This window comes from Hippichthys cyanospilos, chromosome 8 (assembly GCF_059441005.1).
Source record: "Hippichthys cyanospilos isolate Australia breed blue-spotted pipefish chromosome 8, RoL_Hcya_1.0, whole genome shotgun sequence".
In the NCBI taxonomy this organism is placed as follows: Eukaryota; Metazoa; Chordata; class Actinopteri; order Syngnathiformes; family Syngnathidae; genus Hippichthys; species Hippichthys cyanospilos.
This window is the reverse complement of record NC_142376.1, coordinates 3,407,431-3,432,453: the sequence shown is the minus strand read 5'-3', so window position 1 is coordinate 3,432,453 and position 25,023 is coordinate 3,407,431. Positions and strand designations below refer to the sequence as shown.

The window sequence follows — 25,023 nt, the reverse complement described above, 5'->3', positions numbered from 1 at the left end:
GATTGTGTCACAGCATTAAAAAGCATTCAATTAGATGTCCTGATACATACAGAAAACTCAAGTAAACCCTAAAATGCCTTAATGTATCCTTTTTGATGTATTAACACATTTCAAATTAAGCCTGTGACATTGCTTTCGGGCATCTGCATGCACTGGTATAGTGAGAAAATTCCATCTTGAGCTATTGTTTGCTATATTTTTGCAGGAAAATGAGTGGGAGGCCCGGAACAGCATTCGGAGTTAAGGACTTCCTGGCATGAGAGAATGCGTGTGTGGTATCTTCAGTATTTCAGTCCACAGGGAACAGAATCCTTTCCGCTAGGGGTGGCAGGTCAAATGGGAAGGATGGTGGGAAGTGGACACATTGCGATGCAGCATGGCAGGAAAGCTTCATTAGGAATTGAAAGGAAGGGCACGATGACAATGCTCTCGTCATGTGAACTATCCCCGAAAGTACACTCAGTTCATTGCACTGTCCACAAAAGATACCTTCATCTTGTCCCCGGAAGGGTGAAGCATCCAAACATCTGTTTTTTTGGGAGCATTTGTTCCTTTTCTCAGTAAGAAGGTTTACCGGGTGAAACCCTGAAAGAAGTGCTCACAACATGTCCAGTTTTGCTAGCAAAAGAGTTCTCAGTTCAGAAAAAAGTCCTAGAGATACAACTACAAATTTAGTTTGAATGTTTAGTAATTCATCCAATGCATTACATCAATCCATTCATAGATAATTGATGCGTCCAAGCAAGCATTAGACTCATGATCACAAACCAACATCTATCCATCCATCTTCATGTTGAGAAAATGAATGGAAGTAGTTTGCAAAAGAGCGATAAAGGCGACGCAATCATCAATCCATTTTTCAACCAACAGGGATAGGCATGCCTTGGTTCAGATGATAAAACGTATCTCCATCATCCATCATGAAAAATTTATCTGACAATTGGATCACAAAATCAGTAACCGCCATCGTCTACTGGCTAGTGGAAGCCCTCAGGTTGCCAAGGAAACCATCGGCAGTGTGGACACTCCCCCTGCTGGTGACCAAAAACACTCCAATTAAAACTGAAGGGTTATTTTCTCATGGGACTCGATGGCAAAGAGACAGTTGCGTCTTTTTCCTCCGCAATCAGACCGCCAGCAGCAGAGTTCATTAACCTGCCAGCAGTTCACTCGGAGATAATGTCCTCTAATTACTCCACTGTCTCTTTGTGTGCGTCTGTGTGTGTGCGCGTGCATGTGTGTGCGTTTGACCTCTCTTCCAGCGCTGTGGCCTTTGAGTCAGCCAGTAATTAACAGCAATTTTGCCTTTTGGTGGCATTAGCGATAGCATAGGTGATTGGAGGTATCGGTTACTGTTGACTAGGAGTGCAGCAATTAACTAATCAAATGTCAAAGTAATCAGTCTTTTTTTTTGATAATTAACAAATTGTAGATACCTTTTCTAATGAAACAGATTCTCCATATACAACACAAATATTCTCGTAGTCATCTTTTATCTTTGTGTAGGAAAAAAAACACATTTTTCCGGGAAAATTTATATATAAAAAGTACCAGCAGCATTGGTATCAACTATTCAAGAATTGAGTACTCACACTTATCAGCCTACGTATCTGGAAAAATAAGTGGTATCGAACGCCCCTAATTAAAATCATTAGTTGCGGCACTTGACAAATAATTGACGTGTTACTCCATTATTATTGTAAAAGACCAACAATGTCCTTCATTAAAAAGAACTCTGAAGAAACAAAACAAAGTCCCTCTACATTCAGATGATGTCACATGATACAATGTTTACCAGAAAAAGACATTTCTGCCAAAGTGTGGAGAGGAAAGTCTGCTCTGCTCGAGTTCATTCCGAAGTTCAAAAGGATACAAAAATCTAGAATCCCCCATCCCGTTCGCCCCTTCGTTCGACAAAGTCACAACACGCTCTTCCCAAACCGCAGAACCTTCCTTTGGAAAATATGCTATCATCGGCTTCTCACTTCCCTTGCCAGTGATTATGTACTCATGAGCATATACGTGTGTGTGCGTTGGCCTGAGCTACACACCAAAGATTTGCGAGGCCAAAGTGTCGTGGAGCGTACAAGCTTAATCGGGATCTTAGTGAGATATCATTCATACACCGCCCCGTCATTTCCCAAACTGTCTTGAGCGTTTGCCGGCTGGGAAGCGGTCCAAGTACTTCCCTGTGTCATACTAAATCATGCCCGCCTGTCAGGACTCGCTCATGCTCAAGTGGGAATCTTTTTATTATCCTGCCACTGAATATTGTGCCAGTCAAATAAAACCGCTTTATCATTATTTTTAAGCCCGAAAAATCATAAAAGCAATACATCAGTGACATCAAGAAGAAGACAGAGACAATGCAGAGACTGTTGAGAATTGGACCGGGCTGTCCCATCATCTGGAAAATGCAAACGACAAACCCAATGAAAACCCAATCACTAAATGGAAAAATGGATTGTTTTCCATTCAAGGCCGACCGAGAATTCAGTCTGCTAGTAGCCTGTAAAATTTCTTAGGCTCACAACCTTTAACCCATCCAACTGAAATGTTGTACATATTTTCAACATCAAAGTAAGAACTCGGGCTACCTGTTTCTCCGTCTGTCTGCCTGTTTGCTTGCCTGCCTGCCTACCTACCTATCTTTTCATTGTATCTTTTCTTTTATTCATATCTATCTATCTATCTATCTATCTATCTATCTATCTATCTATCTATCTATCTATCTATCTATCTATCTATCTATCTATCTATCTATCTACTGTATGCTGCTGTGACAGCTATAGCTAGCTAGCTACGTGTTTTAAGATAGCTTGACACCTAGCTAGCTAGCTAGCTGAAATCTACCTATCTATATATACTGCTAAAGCTAGGTGTCTTTTAGCTAGCTTGCTAGGTTGACACCTAGCTAAAACCTCTATCTATCTATCTATCTATCTATCTATCTATCTATCTATCTATCTATCTATCTATCTATCTATCTATCTATCTAACCTATCTATCTATCTATCTATTTCTTCTACGTCTAAAACTACTGCCTTCAGATTTGTAATGCTATACCACGTAAGATGTTGAGGCATTAAAACTGGATAAAATAGGCTGATAAAATGAATACAAGTTTCAACTAAGTAACGCAAAACGGCTGGTAAGATGCTGAGGCATTAAAATTGGATACAATTGCCTGATATCGTTAATAGAAGTTTCAACTATGTAACGCAAAATGGCCAGTGCGGCCAAAGTTAAAGAATATGTTTCTGAATGACCTACTCCATTAAGTTTGACGGAACAAGCTGGCGCATCAGTAACAAAGCAATGGTTAACCAGGAAAAACGCAAAATTGATGGCTCTTAGAGTCCATGTGATAGTTTCATTATGAACACAAAATGGAGATTACTAATAATATGGCAACAATGTCATTTCATTTTGCAGTCAGCAGCTGTTTGCAGCTGAACCCGACAGCTTCTATGATGACAAACAGAAGAGCGGCAGAAACAGCTGGCATCCATGATCCACGTTCAGCACTGCCGAACAAACGGTACTTGTTCTTTGCTAATGACTTTATCTAAATGTTGTTCTAATTCCTGTCGCTAAAAGGGGACGAGGGGGTCTAGTACAGCTGGAATCCAAATTCCTGAGCCTTGACCCCATCGAGGACTCCCTGTAAATCTGACTTTCACTTTAAACAGCTGATTAGAAGACCATTACTTCTGCTCCGCCGGTCCCTTGACTGCCATTGTGAAGAAAGCTGTTCACGTGAGATGGGACTTCCTGCTGTGTTGGTGGATGCAGTTAAAAAACAAAAAGCATCTGTGATATGTGTCAAGCACGAGGCAGCATTTTTAACATTTTTCCCCCTCATAGAAACACATTTATACTGTGACGTGGCAAACAAATGAGATAATTGTTTTAAACACTTCGTGAACTTCATGTTTCAAATCGGCAATAATGTATTTTCCATACTATAAGGCACACCAGAATAAAATATACACCTTCAATGAATGGCCTATTTTAAAACTGTTATCATATACAGGACATACCGCATTTTAAAGCGCATCAAATAGAAGCTACAGTAGTTGCTGGGGTTGCATTATGCATCCACTAGATGGAGCTGCGCTAAAGGAAATGGCAACAAAACAATCAGATTAGTCAGTCAAACTTTTCAATGAGAAAATAAGAATAGATGATTTGTGGTGTTTACCATCTGAAAATGATTTGCTGATTTAAAACCCATTTCTGTAGTTATTTTATAACTTGCACTTGTACCCATATGAATTGCTTAAATATTGGAGCATATAAAGCATATTAAAATTTCAAACAGGGTGTTATAAACTTTTGGTTCTAAAGAATATATTTATAACTGATATGCAGAGGTAAAAATTGAAGAATTTACATCGCAATTAAGTTTTTTTTTTTTTTTGTCACTTTAAAAATGAAAACCTGGAGTTCATGCACTGTATAAGGTGTAGCAGATGATAAGGCGTAAAAGTGGCAGCTATTGAGAAAACTGAAGGCTTTTGAGATATATGTTGTATGTATTTTTAGGAAATATCTCCCAGCCCTCGAAGAAAACATTATCAAAAAGAAATAACAGTTAAAGAAAGGTGTCTTACTTGGTGTAAACAAGGATCATATCATGGTAACCATGAACAGTCATCCATTCCTCCAATTTATTTCCTCGTTCCTGCAAGACAGTTGACATTTATATTTCTCATCAGTTTCTATGTATGCAATGGCATATTTATTCTACACATTTTTTAATCACACGCCAGGCCTAAAAAAAAGTGACTGTCAGCATCCTGACAAGGTCGTAAGATCATGATATTTGCAGAGGAAGAGATAATCAGCAGAGGAAGGAAAGAAACACCACCTCCACTCATTTGCAAGAACTACATCAGTCTATCTTGATCTTGTAGAACCTGCATTTCTACGCCTTTAGACAATACTTGTGAAACTTCACTCCCACTTACAAAAATGACTCATTGCAGCTAACTAATGCAAAAAAATCCCCCAAACTTAAAACTGATTGGTCTTGAATCTTGACAAGATTTGTATCCTTTTTTCATGATCTTTTCAGAGTAACAGTCTCATTCTGTTTCTTAGTTAAAAAAATAAAGTACCATTCGTTTGAGTTTTTTTTTTTTTTTTTTTATAAATATAATCCTGAACCGCCCCAATCGCGTAATTACTTCTAATTGATTGAGAAAAGTGTCATCCTCAATTGTCAACCTTTTATTCATGGAAAAAAATGTTTTAATCTGTGTTGCCTTCCTATCCATGCTGGTTAAATGGTTCATACCATTTTTGTATATTAGAACACATTATTCCTTGATCATGTTTCTTGACCCCCCCATTCTGTCACTCAAAACATTAACATTTAGCAGTCACCGAATAAACAAAATACTTACAAAACTGTGGATTGTTATTTTTTGGGGGGGGGGGCACAACATCGAATAGAAGTTTTTGACATCTTAATTCAGTGGTAGCCAATCTCTTGTTGCCCTTTTGAAGCAACTTATGACCAATTTACGAACATTAGCAAAATCGTAAGATGCTAATTGCTATTGCCGCCAACTCCTTGAGCCGCGCTGTGGATTGTGGGTAAGGACGGGCCACACCTAATCGATCCCGCACCGCCGGCGAAGGAATGTGATGAGTGGCGTTAGATTTGCTCGTTGGTGCACCTCCCCTCTCTCCAGCAGACAGATGGAGGCAGCGGAAACGCTCTCATTTGTGCTGCTGAAGTCGACCATGAGCACAAAACGCTCTCGACGCCACTCTGAGCTCTTTTCTATCCCAAGCAGGCAGGCACACACCTGTCCCGTCCACGCTTCTCTACTTTGGATTGGCATGGCTCGTCTGATTGATTGATCATGTCTGGACACCTGCGGATTAAACAACAAAGACCTGCCCGACTGATTGTGAGTACGATATTAAGTTTTTTTTTTTGTTTGTTTTCATATTTTCTCTATGGCATTATGTCTTTGCGATGTTAAATAAGTGTTTTTTTTTTTTAATTAAATAAATACGTCGAATTATGACAAAGTTTTTATGTAGACACTGGAAACTATTACTAGTGGCGTTTTATATGGAGGAAAAGATAACATGGCAGGATAAATAACACTACAGTACTGTAGTCTTACCTGATACCTGTTTTTGGTCGTAATTCTAACTTCCATTTCTTATTCATCATAAGAGTTTCATTACTGAAATTATATTCAAGTTATCTAAAGGAGAGCAGCTTTTATCAAAAGATTTAGTTTTGTTGACAGTTCTATTACTTGTTGCTAGGTATAATTCATAGGGTTTAACTATCGTATTAGTCTTTCAAATTTTTGAAAAGGAAATTATTACAAAACAATCTTTTTTCAAAGAAATTGGAAATTTATACACTGCAGGTGTGTCAAACTTACGGCGCGCGAGCCTGTTCTGGCCCACAAACTGGTTTAATCCGCCGAGATTAGTTTTTCATGTAAAATATAAAACAGTTCTGATTTTATTTTTTCAATAAATGAAAAACATTAAATGTTTTATGATTAATAATGTGCTGTATTTGCAAGTCTGTGTTTTCTAGGTAAAATACCGTCAATAGTAAATTTCTAAAGCCCCTATACATGAGGCGAACATTTGCAAGTATCAGCTAAGGAAGTGGATGTTACGTTCTCATCAGGGATAGTTCATGGTTCCAAACATTTACCAAACAGTCACCAGATGATCAACTATACAGTTCTCGTCACATTGAAATTTTGAACATTCTGAATTTTCTTGCAACAACAATTTAAACTTGGAGAACTTTTGAAGCACATTTTGAAAACTTTTGCAAACCTTAAATGACCCCTCATGGTCTAACTTCGAGCCAGCACCTGCAAACTTTTACCCAGTAAAAGATTCATGGCTTTATTTATTAATGTTGTCAAGTTTTGAGATGGTAGTTTGTGGTCTAACTTTATTTTACTTTACTGTCTGCAGCCATCTTCGCATTACAAGTGACAAGCTTTTCTCAACTGCCTTACATTCAAGTAAAGATCAAATTATTCTTTTAAGATACGGCGTTTATATAGTGAGATCGAGCCCCTTTTTGGGTGAATCTGCATTAAATTGCGACTTTTCGCGAATCAATACTTCAGCACATGTAGTGGGGTTCCTAAAAAATCTATTTAACTTTGGTTGCCAGTTGTGAGATTAGAAATCCTCAGATGTTGGCAGAAGCTCTTGAAATGAGTGTGCGTTGAGTTGTAATCCTCAAAGATAACGCTCAGCTCATTAAACAGCTGCACAGTGTCAGTGTTATTACATGTTGTCTTAGCGGAGGGCGAACTGCAAACTTTGAGGCATGCGGTTTACAGTGACCAGATAATAGTGTTGTAAATATTCGTGCTGTCACAGACAACGTTTGCACTTCTGATTGTTTGTCTGTCTATTCTAGCACGACACATTTAGATTTGAGTTTTGGACGAGTTGCAGTGGTGAATTCCATATACTACAAATAGGACAGAGGTGTTCAAACTATGGCGTGGGGGCTGATTGCGGACCTCTGTGTATTTTTAAACGGACAACGGCGTATCCTAAAAAAATAGCTACTCATTTGTTTTTAATATACCATAGAGCTTTTTCAAATATGCAACAATGCAAGTAAACTATTTACAACTAAACTAGCACCAACATTTCGCTTCACAGAACTGAAGCAAGCAAAATATTTTCTTTCATTTTAGGCTCTGTTTCACTGTAAAAATATCGCATGAATGATTCCAAAGTAAATGCTTAAAATGATTTCGACTGATTGCTCCTGTTTAATTTCTGAATTGGAGAGATTGGATTCCCGCTGCTTTTCATTGCAGGTGCTCACAGTTGGTAAGATATCTTGTAGAAAGGGGAAAAAAAAACAATTTTAAAGAATGAATGATTTTGATGTGCTTGATAAATTAATGTAAAAATAAAATAGGAAGTGGCCCTTTACATCCTTCTGCTTTTCTAAATATGGCCCTCGGAAGAAAGAGTTTGGACACCTCTGCTCTATATGCTCTTGAATGATTCCAACCTGGGCAACCATTCACAATGCGGAGGTTTACGTATTTGGTCCACCTGGCAGGAAGAGTTCCGAATGTTCGACCAAAACCCCTCCTGTCACCTTGAAATCGTGGAAGAAGTTCCCTAGATGTGAAAACCATGCTTCTTTTGGCAACCTCAAATCTTGAGGTAATGCTCCAAATATGAGAAGGAGGATGAGACAGCGCTATCGTACTGTTTTGATTTCAGAATCCACTACAAGCTGCAGAGAAGAATTTTTGTGTGTAGCATCGGGAATGTGGGAGGGCGGTATTGTGCTCAAGTGTTCTGGCAACCAGTCGTGACTTTTATCTTTAATGAGAGTTCTTTGTTTACTTGTTGGGATTCACAACGTAGCAAATAAACTATCGGCTGTTTCATTCTTATCGACGGTCGTCATTCCATGCTGCTCCCATCAAGTCATTTTCCCGATGGCTAATGGCTTTCCCTGGAATTCCTTTTCTATTCCACGTAATGCTATTTCAAATGTGTTATTGCTAAGTCTTGTTTTAAGGAAGGCCCATCTTGCATGTTTTTTAACTCAAACTCATTCTGGCTTCGTTTTTTGATTGACATTGCATAAATTACACCATGTCAAATGAGAACTTTCCACAGTTTTTTAAACCGCATGCCATCAGTTCAATCTACCCATAACTGCAGGGACTCCATTACATTAGAGACTGGCTTCTCTGTTCTGCTTTAAAAAAAATACATTTCACAATATCATCAACTTTATGGCTGTGCGCGAAGTTACTGCATTCGCAGATGTTGGGTTATCTCTTCAAACGCACGAGCGGAGGGTGATTCATGATAGCTGAAGACGTGAGCGGGATCAAGCTACTACATGTCATGTGCCCAACACTAGATTTCAACTTGCATGACTGAGAGTGTTGGCATTTTTTTTTTTTTTTACATAATCAACAGCCAAGTAGACCCGCATGTCATCTTCAAACACCACCACTTCTTCTGCAAGACCTCCACCAAATCTGTCTCGCATCAAGTGACCAGGAAAAATAAAACACTGTTGATCTGTGCTGTGCATACGCCTAAAAGGAAAAATCATTTCGCCTAGTTGATATGAAAATTTCGAAATAGAAACTTTAAAAAACAGATCAGTCAGTCAGGAGAACTACTGAAATTTTGCATCATCCATTTAAATGTTTGATGCTTTACTTCCCCCCCCCCCCCCCCTTTTTTTTTTTTTTTTACAGAAAAATCCCTCTAACCCGTTGTCAGAATCAGTTTCGGGGGCCTGTGAGGTTATGCTAATGTGTAAGTAAGCCTATTTTCACGAACGCTCCAAAGACCTTTGCAATCTTTGCTGTTTCAGAGCGAAAACCCAGCTGAGGGTATATTATTTTTACTATATAGCTGGAAAGCCCACTGGGCAACAGTTTTCTTTCACCGTAAGACATTAATACCAACATTTTACATTCCCCCCCCTTTCTCCAAATAAAGTGGTTTAGAATAACGCTCCATTTGTCTCCCAAAATAGTGGTAATAAACCCAAATGACCCTCTTTTACCTGCAATTACACCGCCTCTTCCTCACATGCCGCACAGTAGGACACATCTTCAGCTGCTCTCTGCTTGTTATTAATGTCACATTGGCCTAAAAGAGCCGCTAAAGCAAAACATACACGTGCATGCGTATACACACCTACACGCGTGTGCAAATACACACTGGAGCGCATCTGTGATCCATATGTCAAGGTGCACGGATGTCATATTTATACAAGAGGTTTAACATTACTAGGACTTTTTTAGAAGTGTCTTGTTTTTGTTTGAGCGTGTTTGTTGAACATATTATAAGAGGTCAGATTCCTGGGACGCAATCGTCATTCATCAATGACAAAATCAGATATGAGAGCCATTCTTGCTGTGACAGAATTCTCCAAAAATGGAAATTTTACATTTGACACTCACCCGTTTAGCTCACTACAGCGGTTTGTGATCACTTGAAGTTGTCATCCATACAGATGCTCCCAAAAGCAGACTACACACATACCAATAATGATGCTTAATTGAGCCTTTTCAATTTGGTGGTTGATTAACAACCTTAGACACTTTCACAGCAGTTGACTCTTCTTGAACTTTATCGTTAATTCACGTTACACAACTGCGGGGTCACTATAATTTGTCAACACATATCATTCCATCCTCTTGTGCGTTCCAAAAATAAAATAAAAACAAATCATAAATTTCGACAAATTATATGCAGCTATACTGCCTGTGAAGTTTTCTGAATGTGATTGAAGGATTGAGTGTTTGAGTTGACATCTGAAAAAATACCAGTCATCAATTAGCCTAGTGGTTCCCCAGTGAGTTTTTTTTAATGATATATTCCATTTTTTTCTGTCAGTATTTGTTCCATTTTAACTATGTTTCTCACTTGCCAGAAAATGGAATCACTAATGACAATTTGCAAAGTGCAATAAAATAGCTTGGCGTCTTGCAAAAGAGTCGCTGTAACACAGTTTTTAAATACGTTGGTTCATGGTCCAATTTTCTCTTGATTAAAAAGAAAAAATATATTCTCAAAACATTCAAAAACTATATATTGGATTATCAGATACCTACAGAAACCCTGTTGAAATCTTTCACACGATCTAAAGTGTCTTTACCTTCCTCCATTTCAGAATTGCTGAGTTTGACGAGTTTATCATCTACTTCCCATCGGCGACAAGAAATAAAAAATATTGACCAGATTTAACTTTAAGATGACTTTTATCATAAGGGTGGAAAAATGTTGCCTCCACAGTAATTGCTCTATGAATAGAGTGTACCCTGCCTTAAACGTATATAAAAACAAGTGTTGTATAGCTACCTGGTTTAATTTCCCCATATGGTTCTGCTTTCTCTTTCCAATGCTGGGATGCAGCCAAGTCGCACTCGCAGGAGGTCACGCTGTATTTATGCAGCTATAAACATGAAGACGTAATACGTTCCGTGGGAGTAAAGCACCTGCGCATTGTCACAGAGGACCCTAGCGTTAGTAGGAGTTCTATGCAGAGAGCGTGTTTCAATTCTGATGCTTAACAGAATGTGAAGATCTCAAGAAGAAACGGAGGTTGTTTCCGCAATTAGCAGTGGGCACTCCGACAAGAATGAAGCAGTCCGTGGTAAATGTAAAGGAATCCATTTTCCTTCTAAAAGCATCCGTCTTGATTGACACTTAAAATTTAGCGGTTGAGTCAGTTAATGCACTACCATATATATGAACTTTTTTTTTTTTTTTTTAAACAAGAACCATAACACTTCCCTCACAGGATCAAGTAAGATGGTTTACTTTGTGCCCCTCGAGCATCCCCAATAAGCCTGCGAGAGCTCTGAGCTGTTTTTTTGGAACACGTGCTCCTTTCATGACCTTTTTTTCTCACACAATCTGCCTGTTGGCACTCGCATCGACTTTATTAAAACAAGCCCGAACCAAAGCTGACATCACTCATCACAAGCTGTCGCCTACTAAAATATCTTTGGGTTGGTGGGAGTTCACAACATTTCCTGACGTGATACACTATTAACGTTAAACTTTTGCTTTTGCTAGCTGCCATGAACAGCATTTGGAACGATCTACAACTAATTAACGCCCTGGGAAAGTTAAAAATTGACTATAAATGTTGCAATTTGGCGGCAAGGCTCTAAAACTGCATTAAAAAAAAAACATATATATATATATATATATATATATATATATATATATGTATATACACTTGTCTAAAAGCGGTGTTTGTTTGCACGCATGCAGAATTCAGTATCCAGTCGTATTATGGAAAAAGTACTATGTACCATTTAGCTTTCAAATGTGTTCCAATGTATTTTCACGTTCAGTGTATTTGCAAATGCGTTTGATCGTACGAGGTGGATAAATGATAAAAACAGCAGTTTGTAAGGTTAGCTAATCAGTTTTGATCCTAGCCTTCCATTCACCTTTTCCCTTTTCTGTGAGAGCATGTTCGTGAGGCGCTCTTGTTTCCCTAACTGATTGACCAATACGTAACATTGTAACTGCTAACATGCTAAGTGATGTCATGTTTTCCTGGCTGGGTTCCAACACTCCTAAGCCGCTTGATGACGGGCAAATAAATACCGGGTAAAACATTTCCCGATCAAGACGTTTTGGCCCTTTTATGCATCCATGTACTCTATGTGTAAGAAAGCGCTGTTATAATTGCTGTTTTCTTCTTTTTTTTTTCCTCTTTTTGCACCTGTGTCAATATGTGAAGTGTGTTCATTCATGAGCTCCACAATTATCCTCATAAGGTTAACCAAATAAAGCTGCGAAGCAACCCTTTTGAATCCGCAGAGAATTCATGTTTTGTTTTCAGTGTTGAATTACCGCGTAGCTGTTATTCTGACCTCCAGAGTTCGTCTTTTACGTTAGAACGACCACACACACGCACGCATTCTGCATCGCTAAAATTAGCAAGCTTCACAGGAACGTGCAATGCCTCTGTGAGAGAGTAAATATTAAAATAGTCTCTTCTTTAGCTTTAACAAGTTTTTTTCTTTTTTTTTTTTAATCTTGCAGAAAGCCAAAGACGTGAAGTATCAATGAGCTTCTCCCGCCACATGCCTGCTCCATGTCAGCATGTTCAAGCATGGCAGAACCACCCAGTCGGACCCTTACATTTCACCTATGGTTGAACAGTATGCAAAAACGCCTATCAGGACCTTGTTGGACAGGCACACACTCTTGTGTGGAGATGTGTGTCTGAAGTGGCCCAGGGTGAACCTGTGGAGCTTCTCCAAAGTCCAAGCGGTGGGTTTCCTGCTTGCTCTGACGCTGACCTTCCTCATCATGGCTTCATACGTCCTGATGTGGGAGAAGAAAGGACTCCTGTTGACGCCCTCGCCTTATCACTTTAAAGCTGCCAACGTCACGACAAATACCACATCAGCGTCGGCAGCGGGCCTCACTTTGAAAAGGACATCCTTAGACATGAAGCAGTTGACGAGCTTGATCCGATCCAAACTGGAATACCCGCCTCGGAGGGTTCCCGGCGAGAAAGACGTCATCGGGACAGACTCTCATGTGAGTATTACGTCAGGAATGTTCATGTTGAACTCGGTAGGGATGCCGCAAAGCCGCAAATGGTTCCCAAAGAGGACGGCTGAGGGAAAGGAAGTGTAACTACCACACTTGTGAGCGCCACATCTTCGTAAACAAATACAGTGCAGCTCAGCCTCTGGATGGCTAAACATCCTGGCTAATTCGAGTTTTGTCCATCTTTTCCTTATATCCACAGTTGTTCTCCACAATCCCACGTCACTTCCTGCCAGGCATCAAAAGCCCCTGCTGGTACGAGGACTTTCCCGCCAAAAAGATCCAAGATCCGTACGGGGGGAACCTGTTCGCCGTGCGCTCTAAGAACTTCAAGATCGTGTGCGACCGCCTGGCTTCCGCCTTCCGTCGACGCGAGGGCGGCGGGTTCTCGCGGCTGCGCTGCCTTCCGTACTTCTACATCATCGGGCAGCCCAAGTGCGGCACCACCGACTTGTTCCACAGAATGCTGCTGCATCCCGACCTCAAGTTCAACATCATGAAGGAGCCGCATTGGTGGACCAGGAAACGATTTGGTGAGCGACGAGCATGGACAAAAGTATTCAAACCCTGTCCATAATGCCTGAAAGTGTTACTTGAGTTGAAGGTTCAAGGTTTTTTTTTTAGATTATGAAAACTAACAAATGAACTAGGCTGCACATGGGCAACATTTGAATCCTATCAACGAGTTTAAAAAATAATGATAGAAGAAAGATTAGTAGACATTATCCATTTATTGTAATAGAGAGAGATATGTGTGGGTTTTTTTGTTTTTGTTTTTTAATCAAGGGCTCATTATTAGCATTCAAAAAGGCCAACTACAGGAACCTGGAGTCAGTGACACACACACACACACACATAAAAAAACTAAGATGTGTTCATAATTTCATGTATTTTTTTTTCTACAGTAAATCACGTTCTCCAAAATTTCAAAATACTGAACCGTTAACATTTTTAGACATAACCTTTAGACATACTTATCAAAGTTTCCAAACAAAAAAAAGGGGGCAAAACTGTTTCAAGGGTCAACAAAATCTCTCATGAAGTCAACTGAACTTTTAAAGCAATAGGTCTTGAACTTAACACAGTTTTAAGTTCAGCTATCAAATTAAAATGATGCAGATATTTGTCAGAATCTCAATTGATATTATGTCCGGGCAATAACCTCCTATTTGAACAAGCTGTTTATTTATTGTACAGTCAAGCACGGAAATTGGCCAAGCCCTGTCCAGAAATGACCAAAAAAATAGCTACCGGTAATTAAAAGTCATTGGGGAAAAATGACATTCAAACTTTTGAAATCTTTGTTTTGAAAAAGTCAAACGTTAAATATTATGGTGCTCAAGCTTTATGATCCTATTTGCCACCATCTTGTGGTCCAAATCTGCAGTTGCAAACCCCGTGACGGGAGGACCGTCAACTCGCAAATATTCACAGGCCTCTGTCCATCACACACAGCATTTGTGGATTCACTTTACTGTATGTTATGTTTTTTATTGAAACCTTTGAACGTATTCACTCGTGTTTACCTCGATGTCTATTTCTGGGCTGTTCACGTAGGTTACATCCGCTTCAAAGACGGCTTCCAGGAAAGCTTCCCCGTGGAAGATTACCTGGACCTATTTGACTTGGCTGCATATAACATCCAAGGATCAAGTGGTGGAAATTCCCCTAGAGATCCACGCCACTACGCGCAGCTCATAACAGGTGAACGGAAACATATGGAAGTAGGTGTGTGCGCTGCCATCGACTTTGCACATAGGGTAACTCAGGTTACGCTGAGAGTTCACTTCTCATTTTTGAATGTATTCTTCTCAAGAGGGCCTGATGCAAGCAGATGGAAACACAATCATTTTAAATTGTGAATATTTTTGCAGTTACAGTGGAACAACTCGCTGCAGATTGAATGTTCCGTGCAGGAGCAACGCGTCGGCTTGACTCAAAACCCTCCAACGTTTCAGTCGATAAAAAATGACTTTATTCTCTTTATGACTCTTCAAAGGGCGCTCGTGAACGTTCCAGAAAACACGCCTGAACGCCTGTTCATTTTTTTATGTATTTATATACTTCATAAATTCCTTTTTTATTCATCGTTGTTATTAATAGTCGTTTCCAATTAGTTGGGAGAAATCACATGATTGTGAAGAGTGTGACATCCAAGTTACCATCCAAGTTCTTAAAGACTACACGTTTTTAAATTATTACCTTGATTATCCCAACCATTAAAACACACATTTTTCCTACATTTTTGGTTAAACATATCAATTGAAAATATTGAAATATTGTTCATACTATTAATCAAATGTCAAATATTGAAATTAAGGTAATAATAATATATATATATATACACACAATGTATTTTATAATTATAATAATAATGGTTTGATGTAATAGATGTAACAATTAGACAAAATAAAAACGTATAAATGCAAGTATATTTGGTTTAATTTTGAAATGGTTAAGTATAATTAATGTTTATTTTGAAATTTAGTCACTAATCATGGTCCTGTTCCTACTTACAATATGGTCATCCAGTCCAAATTACTATTTCTTTTTCATAGCAAAAAATATACTGTATGTATTTATTAGTTTTTAAATAATCAATGAAATAAACAGATGTTTTTTTTGAGGTCTTTTTAATCCACAACAAAAAAAAGTGACTTTTTTTTTTTTTTTTAAACCGGTGATGCAAAGTTTTTTTCCCTTCATATTTTTAGATCTAATCTTAATTTTTAGGGAAGCAACTACTGTACAAATTGAACCTGCCATGCTCTTTCTTGGACAGAGCTGCTCTTCTTCTGAATCCAAATTTACATGACGGACACAAAACGAAGTCATGTCTAAAAAAGGGTGTCATTGTATTTTAAATATAAGGAGTGACTGTTGATGTCTTTCAAAGGTGAAGCCAGCGCGTCCACCATGTGGGACAATCAAGCTTGGAGCTATCTCCATGGCGACAGGGAGGAGGCCGAGCCGCCTTTCCTGGCCCAGGACTTCATCCACACGGTGCAACCAGATGCCAAAATCATCATCATGCTACGAGACCCCGCTGAGAGGTAACAATCACCGCACCGCTCGTTTAAAAAATTCTTCACTTTGGATTATTTTCCATCCTTAGGTTGTACTCGGACTACTTGTACTTCAAGATGGCCAACAAGTCGGCAGAGGACTTCCATCAGAAAGTGGTAGAGTCTGTGCAGCTCTTCCAGTCCTGCCTGATGGAGAAGTCGCTTCGATTCTGCGTCTACAGCACTGCTCTCTACAACTCAATGCCGGTTGGCAGCAAGATAATAATAATGTGACTGTAATTAAAAAAAAAAAATCACAATATGGTGTCCCATGTTGTGGTTTAAATGACATTTAAAGTTCAGTGTAAACCTCCTGGTGGCAAGTTCTGAACTATGGCTCCCTCTGGTGTTCCTTACTTGTCAGTGCACCTGAACGCTTAACTTGTTCTTATTTCCAAAACACTATCCTGACTTTAAAATTTCCATCACAACCCTTCAAACCTACTGATAGTGTTTATTTCGCATCCACACAGGTCAGGCTGAATCTCGGCATATATATCGTCTTCCTGTTGGACTGGCTGACTGTATTCCACAGGGAGCAGATTTTGGTTCTGCGGCTGGAGGACTACGCTGCACACCTTCAAGGGACCATAGAGAAAGTGTTCGACTTTCTGAATGTAGGTATGTAACCCTGGAATGTCATTGGTAACCAATTAAACAGCAGATTACAGATTCACCTTTTTAAAAAAATATCTGGTGTCTCATAATTCAATGTAAACTGTGTTAAAAAAAGAGTTTTTTAAGACAAGCTAATGACCATGGGAGTTCCCTGAACTTTAATATAATATTACAAGAAATTATATGACTAAAATGTATTTTAAAAACTAAATTAACATTATGGAAATCTTTCGCTGGCATAAGGTCAAAACCTCATAAGTCAACTGATGAATCAAAAATGAAAGTAAAGACCGGCTGTATACATCGGTTATCCGTCTTCCTGACTAGGAATAATCGGTATCAGCCCTGATAAAAAAAAAAAAAAAAAAAAACATTGGCCAGTTTATTGTGACATCCTTGCTTTAAAATGCTCAATATTGTGGTCAGGTCCGTTGTCCAAGCAAGCGGAGGCGGCACTGAGAAAGCGTCCGTTGTCCAATACCCGACGCGCAGCCGACAGGAGCCTGGGCCCCATGCTGCCGTCCACTCGGAACCTCCTGTGGGAATTCCACCAAGCGTTCAACCGTAAACTGGCCAGCGTGCTGGACAACCACGCCTTCCTTTGGACAAACGCATGACGTCCTGCTCTTGAAAAAGACAATCTGGGTGATGTGTGTGTGTGTTTTAAATGTTATTTATTTCTTTTGTGTTGCTTATAGAAACGATTTTGCTAATGCTAGTCTGAAAAGCAACGCAACTTGAGTACGATGTTTTTATTCGTTTTTACTAATTCCACTGCTGATGTTAAGCAGTCTGTTAGTAAATGACCCTAAAGTCGCTATTAAAACAAGTGTGACTCCTGAAACGTGTCACATTGCAAAATAATTGTTTTGTATTTTTCGTCATTTCACATGAAAGAAAAACAAGTGTGATATTCTCCGACATACATATTGAAACACACTCAAATGCCCAAACAATGAAGTAAAACACTCTCACACATTCAAGTTTAGATTAGCAAAGGAGGCGTACCGAAAATATTGTGTCCAGTGATTAAGAACATGATGAATTCAGCGAAATCAAATCCAAAATGGAGGACAGCATTCGATTTGAAGGGGATCACCTTCAGACAGCATGTGATGAGTTTTTCTCTTTATTGATCCACAATCATTTATGAGATGAAAGTAATGGACTTGTGAGTTCTTTGTGATGCAGTAGGAAAAAAAAAAAACCTGTTGACCGAGTCACTATAGCTTTTAAGTTGCACATAGGTGTCATTCTAGTTAGACCCCCATTAACTGTGTCAACCCCATTAAGGCTTGCGCGCTGACATTTTCCACTGTGCCATCATGGAAGGTGGAAAATCAGCATTGACAAGCAATCACCATCACTGGGTGATATTGACAGCCTGTCCTGCTCAAAGGTTGTCAAAAGGTGCAAGAAAATGAGAAGATATTAGGGTTTCGTAGTTCATAGACGAAAGCTGAACAAATATTTATGGTAAGCCCTTTTGCATTGCTAACCAAAACAGCAGCAGGCATTGAATCAAAGCAGACTCGGATTATTCCACGAGTTGTTTTTTTTTCCATTCGCGTTTATGCAGAATGGTAATTTTAAAGATGATCCGACGTTATGTGGTGCCGTTGGTCTCATCGTGATTTTGTAGATACTTGCTCATGTTGAGCCTACAGTGTTGTTTGCATCCAGATTTTTTGTGGAGCTATACCACTTGGCCCCATTCCGCTTCATTTCATGGGGATCATGAAAATAATCGCTTCCGCGCCATCTCATCTCATGCTCCATGTCACATATTGTTGCCAAGGAACTATGTTAAAATGAGAGGAGGAACTTTGTTTAGACCAGGGGTCAGCAGTCCATTTGAAACTGAGCGCTACTTCCTGTAAAACCATTCATGCAAAAAGATGCTACTTTGATTCACACTACTGAAAGCATTTTGTTATGTTAAAGACATGAATTATTTCTCACAAAAATTACAAAGCATTTAGCAATATTCTCCTGAGAGCTAGCCCATTCACCGTGTCTACACGTTTTTTCTCAGCGTGACACCAAAAGTTCATTGCATCCCACCAAAACACAAGATTTCATTGGAAAGATCAGGATGTCTTCTTCTGAGCACACTAAAAATATGCCGGAGCTTTTCTAAATATGCCACTATAGTCATATTTTCAAGAAAAAAAAAATCCTTCAGTTTGGACACCCATTAGAGTTGTGCTTTGCTGCCATCTAGTGGCATTTATGGCCAATAACCTTTTACGCAACAGGGAAACTTCGGGAATTTGTTGCTAGGCAGATTTGGAAGGAAAACAGAAGCGAAAACACATGAAGAAAACCTTCAAAACAGCTAAGCAATTCTCTTTGCATTTTACTATTTGATATTTGGTTTTCACATAGTCTTTCTTTTTTTTTTTGCTAGTTGCTGTTTTTATGCTTCCAGGCATCTGATTGGCTGACAGATGAAAGTGTATGGCCCAACAAGGGCTGAAATGATCTTACACACACACACACGGACACACACTTGTATCATCTCTCTCCTAATGAGTGTGAAATGTGAGCAGTGGACCAATAGAAGTAGGCTGGCTTCTTCACAGCAGGTGATGATGATGAAGATGTTGTTTTTCTTCTGCCTCCATGAACCGCCGTCATTATTCCCTGTTTCTATTTCCAGGTCTTGCCTCAGACAAAAACATCACTCGCGGTGAGTGGATATAAAAAGCATCTCAAATGTCAGGTTTTGTGATATTAAAAAAAAAAAAAAGACCAAGATCTTTAAGGGTATATTTTAAAATTGCTCAAGGAAATTGCGATGAGTAATTTGCATAATTGTGCACGCCCCCTCATTACGGGGGAAGTTGACTGTGATCTGAATTACCTAATCACACATGTTGAGTGGGTGTCAGCACACATCGGCCAAACTTAAAGTGCTTTTGATTAACGCTTAAATGACCTTTAAGATGTTCAAGTAGGCTTTTCCTGACATTTTGTAAATTTTACAGAAAAAATACTTGGTCGACTGAGTATGTGAATAGTTATCGGTCAGAAGAAGGGTGGTGCAAGAGAATTAAAGTCAACCCAAACCCTCCAATCACAGCTCACCTGTTTTACTGAGGTCATGTGACATTCGCAAGCTGAGTTGTGATTGGTCCTTAGCATCGCGATGTTATTTTCTTTCTACAGCAAGGATGCAAAACGGAAAGTGGATTTTGTTGCTTCATACTATACGATGTTGGGTTGTAATGAAAATATGTAAAATTTAAATTTAAAAAAAGGTGGGGTGGGGGGGTTGATTCCCCTTTAACTCATTCAATTCCAAAGGTACGTAAACCGAAGAGTTCCGGTAGTTCAATCCATTTAACTAATTTTTTTGTCTAAAACAGGAGCTAAAAATGTCTGATATTAAATGTATAAAAAGTAATCAATTACTTCTCAATAAATTATAATTACGTGTCGAAGTAATCGATTACTTTTGGTACATTCTTTTAGGTCAGTGATCCCTGTGAAATATCTTTTCAGCCAAGTACCCCGTAACCAGTGCAAATAATTTTGGGGTTTAAAAAAAAAAAAAAGACTTAAAATTGCCATAAAAATAAATAATTAACTTAATTAGTAATAAATAGTTGTCCACAAATATTAATCAACATAAAGTGTCAGAGGTGTTCTCAAAAAGGAACCATTATGAATAAATATTTGTCCACAGAAAAATATTAATCTGGGATTACAGTAGAGATCTGTTCATAAAAATAAATGATGAACTTAATTAGTAATAAATATTTGGCCACAGAAAAATATTTAACTTCAAGTGTCCTCTTTTGGGATCCTAGTAGAGATGTGTTGACAAAAATAAATCATTAACCTGACAGGTAACGAGAGGTGGCACGTGACAAGTTGGGTCCAACCATTCTAGTATGGGGGAGAATCTGAGTTTTTACAATAATGAAATTGAATAACATTTATTTTATGAACATATATTTCCCGAAACAATTCATTCAATAGTCATTTTTAAAGTATTTTTGCATGTCTGTTTGTTTTATTTGAAATATCCAGTACCCCCTGAAGTTCCTTCAAGTACCCCCAGGGGTACTAGTACCCCCATTTGAGAACTACTGTTTGAGGTCATTTTGTACTAAAGTAATCGATTACTTTTGCACTTTAGTACTTAATTGATCAATTAAGTGTAATCGATTACTATAGGTAGTTTAATACTAAATTAATTCACTATTTAGGGTACTTCAATGCTTTGAAATCTACCAGAAACATTGAAAAACATGTTACGGTCAGACCAAAGCGAGGTTGAACTTTTTCACCGTCGATCTCCACCCTCGGCCTCATTTCCAGTTATTTTAAGTACTTATCGACATCTTTTATGTGCGGGACATCGAGCAGGCTTGAGAAAGCCCACCTCGTGATTAGTCATTCTTCCTTTTGAAAGCATCTCGCTAGGCTCGATTGTCGGTTTAACCTCCTCATTCGCCGCCGAGGTGTCTTCTAATCAAACGTCCTGATGGATTTTCGCTAAGCCGAGAGCTCTCGGCCGACTGAAACAATATCCGAGCGGCCGCGTTTTGTTGCCATAGATTCCCAATCCTTCCCCGATGGTTCCCAGATAATCGGCTCGCGCCGTATTGTCGCATTGTTTGCGCGCTTTGGTCTTCACTGACTGAATGGAAGCGTGACACTTTGGACGGTAGACCGTATGACCTTTTTAGCCTGAACCTTAAGCTGTCTTTTGATGAGGGATCTATAAAATGATCAAACTTTAAATTGATGTATGCTCCGCCCACATCCAATGACACAGTTTAAAAAAAAAAAAAAAAAGCTAAACTATATATCTGCCTCTGATTTGGATCACTTGGACAAATTCTGTCATTAAAATCTTGGAGTTCACCTCCATTCAAATCAAAATGGCCGACTTCCTGTTGACTGGCCAGCATGTGTCCTTGAGACTTTTTCCGCATCATGATATGATGGACATGAACGTTAAAGTTTTATATGGTGAAAGTAAAGTCATTAGCTACTCATTAATTGGCGAAAAAAATGAAAGGGAATTACTTGACGCCTTGACTATAAATAATCTATAAATATATGTCTATATACATATACACACACACATATACAGTGGGCCCCCGTGTTACGAACTTAATCCGTTCAGCGGCTACGCTTGTAACTTGAACTGCTCGTATGACGGGCAATCCAAACCTATGTCAATTAGTGAATGCGTGCAACGCGCGCAAAAACCTTAAGTAAAAACATCACAACTTTATACACATATTAAAAATGAGTAACATAATCTACTGTACAGTTAAATTAAATAACATATGCAAAATCGCTGCAGTATAGCGCCAACTACTGCAGCGGAGGACTTAATGTCAAAATGTTTTTTTTTTCTTGCCTTTGGTATCGAGGACTGTTATCAGTGGCTTCCATTATACTCAATACCGTAAAATAAGGCAATTATACTATCCATCCACCATTTTCTAGAGCTGCTTTTTCTGACGCAGATGTACAAAATTGCTGCAGTATAGCGCCAACTACTGCAGAGGAGGACTTTAATTTTCTTTTTTTTTTTTTAACTTTGGTATTGGTGACTGGTATCGGTATCTTCCATTATTACATTAAAAGGGCAATTATACCAACACAGAGTACCAACGCCTAGTACTTTTGATACATGAATTTTTATTAAAATGTGAGTAAAAACCTTTCCGACACAAATGATGATTCTCAGATGTAGATGCAGATAAAACTTTTTTTTTTTTGCCTTTAGCTTGCATGACTGTGATGGACACCCTCTGCGAGTACCCAATACCTTAAAATAAGGCAAGTATACCAACGTCTGGTAACAGTACGCGACTAAAAAGCATACCTTTCCCAGAATTCAATGCAGTATGTCCCTAGGAGGATAAGAAGCTTCCAAACTTTTGATTTCAAAAGAATATCTTTTCTCTGTCAGTTAAGATGTGACCCTCAAGTCTCAATTATTTGTCTGATAGCTGTCGCATGTCAGGCTCTTTTTCTCCCATTCTTGACACCTTTTTATCTCACGGAGCTTTTGACAGAAACTTAATGGAAAAATTGGACATAAAGTCGGATTGCATGTCACAAGGACGAGTTTTGATTTGTGGCGAGGAGACAGGCTGCGCTATAGAGTATTTACACCGGGCCAAAGGGGGGAAAAACACATCCTTTGATTTGATGTCCGCATGAGTGGGAGGTCTGCATGCGCTGTTCTGTTAATGAGGGCGGGGGACATCTTTGTGAATCTGCGCCTTGTTTGAACCGTTCAGTCAGGGTTGGTGAGCCGGCATGCTAATTGCATGACAGCGTCAGAATTTCTTTGCAGCTCGGGTGAAGCTGCATTAGATATTTCCAAGAAAACGTATCGGAACAAGATATTACAAAAATGTAGTCGTTTTAATTTATACTATGCGCGTTTTTTTAAACGAGGAACACCATTGAAACATTTTCGGAAATGACCTCTTGCAAATAATTCAGTCGCTAATGCTAACAGCCTGGAATTAAATATCCAAGACTGGATATTTTGTCACTAATGACCAAACAAAATAAACGTTTCGTCACAATAACACAATTTAGCAATGAGTTGCTTTATGTTCCAATTAATTTGTCCTTAATTTGAAATTGCATTTTCCAAAGCATAAGATCCGCTAATCCCTGAGGGAACTGTTAAAATCTTATTATGAAAAATAACGGCACGGCAAACCATGTAGACAGACAATTAAAACAAAACTCACAAAGCATCAGCTGTTTAATTTCTACATTCTTTTGAATTATGATGTGAATGTATATTTGTTTATATTGTATATTTTATACAATATATTTGATATTTGTATTATGTATTGTATATTTTTTGTAAAATTACAGCATTTTTACAATATTTGTTGTTTTGACATTGACATTTTTATTTATTTCATCTGGACAGATTAAATGTCCAAATAAATTGTATGAAGCTCCTAGTCAAGTCAAAAGTGTGTCCATATATATAATTTTTTAATACTTCAATACAAAAACAAAGCCAGCGTTTCCTGTATTAGTACCCGCAAGACAAATGGTTCTAATGATACGTGAAGCTCAGGATAATTCAATTATTGTCATCTGAAGACTTTAAAAAGGAACTTTTTGGCAAGCCACGTTTCATTTGAGCGCACATAAACGCCTGTAGGGACCTCCCTCAAAATTTCAAGAAGTGAAAACAAGCAGCGCATTCCTGTACAAAAATAGACAATCTGTTCTTACTCTTGTTTTTATGAGCTATGATGCCTGTCTGCCGGGGGGGGGGGGCGGGCCCATTGGGAATACTGTGACATTTGACTCCGACGTTCCCACGATTCGCGCAAGACGCCGGCGTTTCGTTGTCGGAAACGCAATGGCGCGGTTGAGACGTAACAAGTGACTTCATCTTTAGGTAGAAGTTCAGAGATGATGATGATGATGATGATGAGTGGGAAGGTGTAGATTCTCGCTATTGTTTTTCCCCTCTTCTTTTCACACTGCAATCAAGAATATTTTTACTCAACACTTCTGCCTTATTAAAAGTCTTTGTCGTGCTGCCAGCCACATCAGCAGCAGAAGCAGTGGGCGGAAACTACTATTCATTAGTCCCTTTCTTTCACAATCAGCATGAGACAAGGTGTTATGCAGACATTGAATATCTGCCTGAAAGGAGATTGCGTCATACGTTAGCATTAAGCTAGTAGACCTTTGTTGGATTCAGTCAGTAGTTTTCTAAGCATTTTTGGTTGGAACTTGCTGTGCTTTTTGTGTTTGATTTGTTCAACTTTGGAACTTGTTTTGCAGTGGTATCTCGAGGCGTAGTTTACATTTATTTGTACGCAGCAATGATTGTTTAAAAGCGCCATGTAAATAATGTTGGAAGTTGAGTTTGAAGTTTAGATTCGGGTTGAGTTGTGTTTCAGGTTTGGTTGAGTTGCATTTGAGGTTTGAGTGAGTTGAGGTGAGTTGCGTTTGAGGTCTGAGTGAGTTTTTTGGGGTTAAAGTGAGGTTTGAGTGAGTTGAGTTGCGTTTGAGGTTTGGTTGAGTTGCGTTTGGGGTTTGAGTGAGTTGAGTTGCCGTTTGAGTGAGTTGAAAAGCGTTTGAGTGAGGTTTGGGTTGCGTTTGTGGTTTGGTTGAGTTGCGTTTGAGGTTTGAGTGAGTTGAGTTGGTTTTGAGGTTTGATTTGCATTTGAAGTTTGAGTCAGGTTTGAGTGAGTTGTGTTGTGTTTGAGTAAATTGAGTTGCT

At 38.9% G+C, this 25,023-nt stretch overlaps 1 protein-coding gene and 1 long non-coding RNA gene across 4 annotated transcripts; both read left to right on the top strand.

Moving 5' to 3' along the window:
* Positions 1 to 5,686: 5,686 nt before the first annotated feature.
* LOC148419858 (carbohydrate sulfotransferase 15-like) lies at positions 5,687 to 17,647 on the top strand. 2 transcript variants are annotated; one of them, XM_088421614.1, is made up of 8 exons: positions 5,687 to 5,924; positions 12,580 to 13,083; positions 13,298 to 13,628; positions 14,653 to 14,799; positions 15,992 to 16,148; positions 16,211 to 16,367; positions 16,634 to 16,777; positions 17,205 to 17,396. In XM_088421614.1, exons 2-8 carry the CDS (start codon positions 12,640 to 12,642, stop codon positions 17,235 to 17,237), a joined length of 1,413 nt encoding a protein of 470 aa, XP_088277740.1. In that variant the 5' UTR covers positions 5,687 to 5,924; positions 12,580 to 12,639; the 3' UTR covers positions 17,238 to 17,396. The 2 variants fall into 2 exon arrangements, with proteins under 2 accessions (XP_088277740.1, XP_088277739.1); XM_088421613.1 differs by having other exon boundaries at positions 5,688 to 5,924; positions 16,634 to 16,781; positions 17,205 to 17,647.
* A 447-nt stretch (positions 17,648 to 18,094) lies between these two features.
* Positions 18,095 to 23,572, top strand: LOC148419857 (uncharacterized). 2 transcript variants are annotated; one of them, XR_015866492.1, is made up of 4 exons: positions 18,095 to 18,254; positions 19,037 to 19,366; positions 19,441 to 19,470; positions 22,534 to 23,572. It is a non-coding gene; the product is annotated as an uncharacterized LOC148419857 (long non-coding RNA). The 2 variants fall into 2 exon arrangements; XR_015866491.1 differs by having other exon boundaries at positions 18,095 to 19,366.
* The last annotated feature ends 1,451 nt before the right edge of the window (positions 23,573 to 25,023 follow it).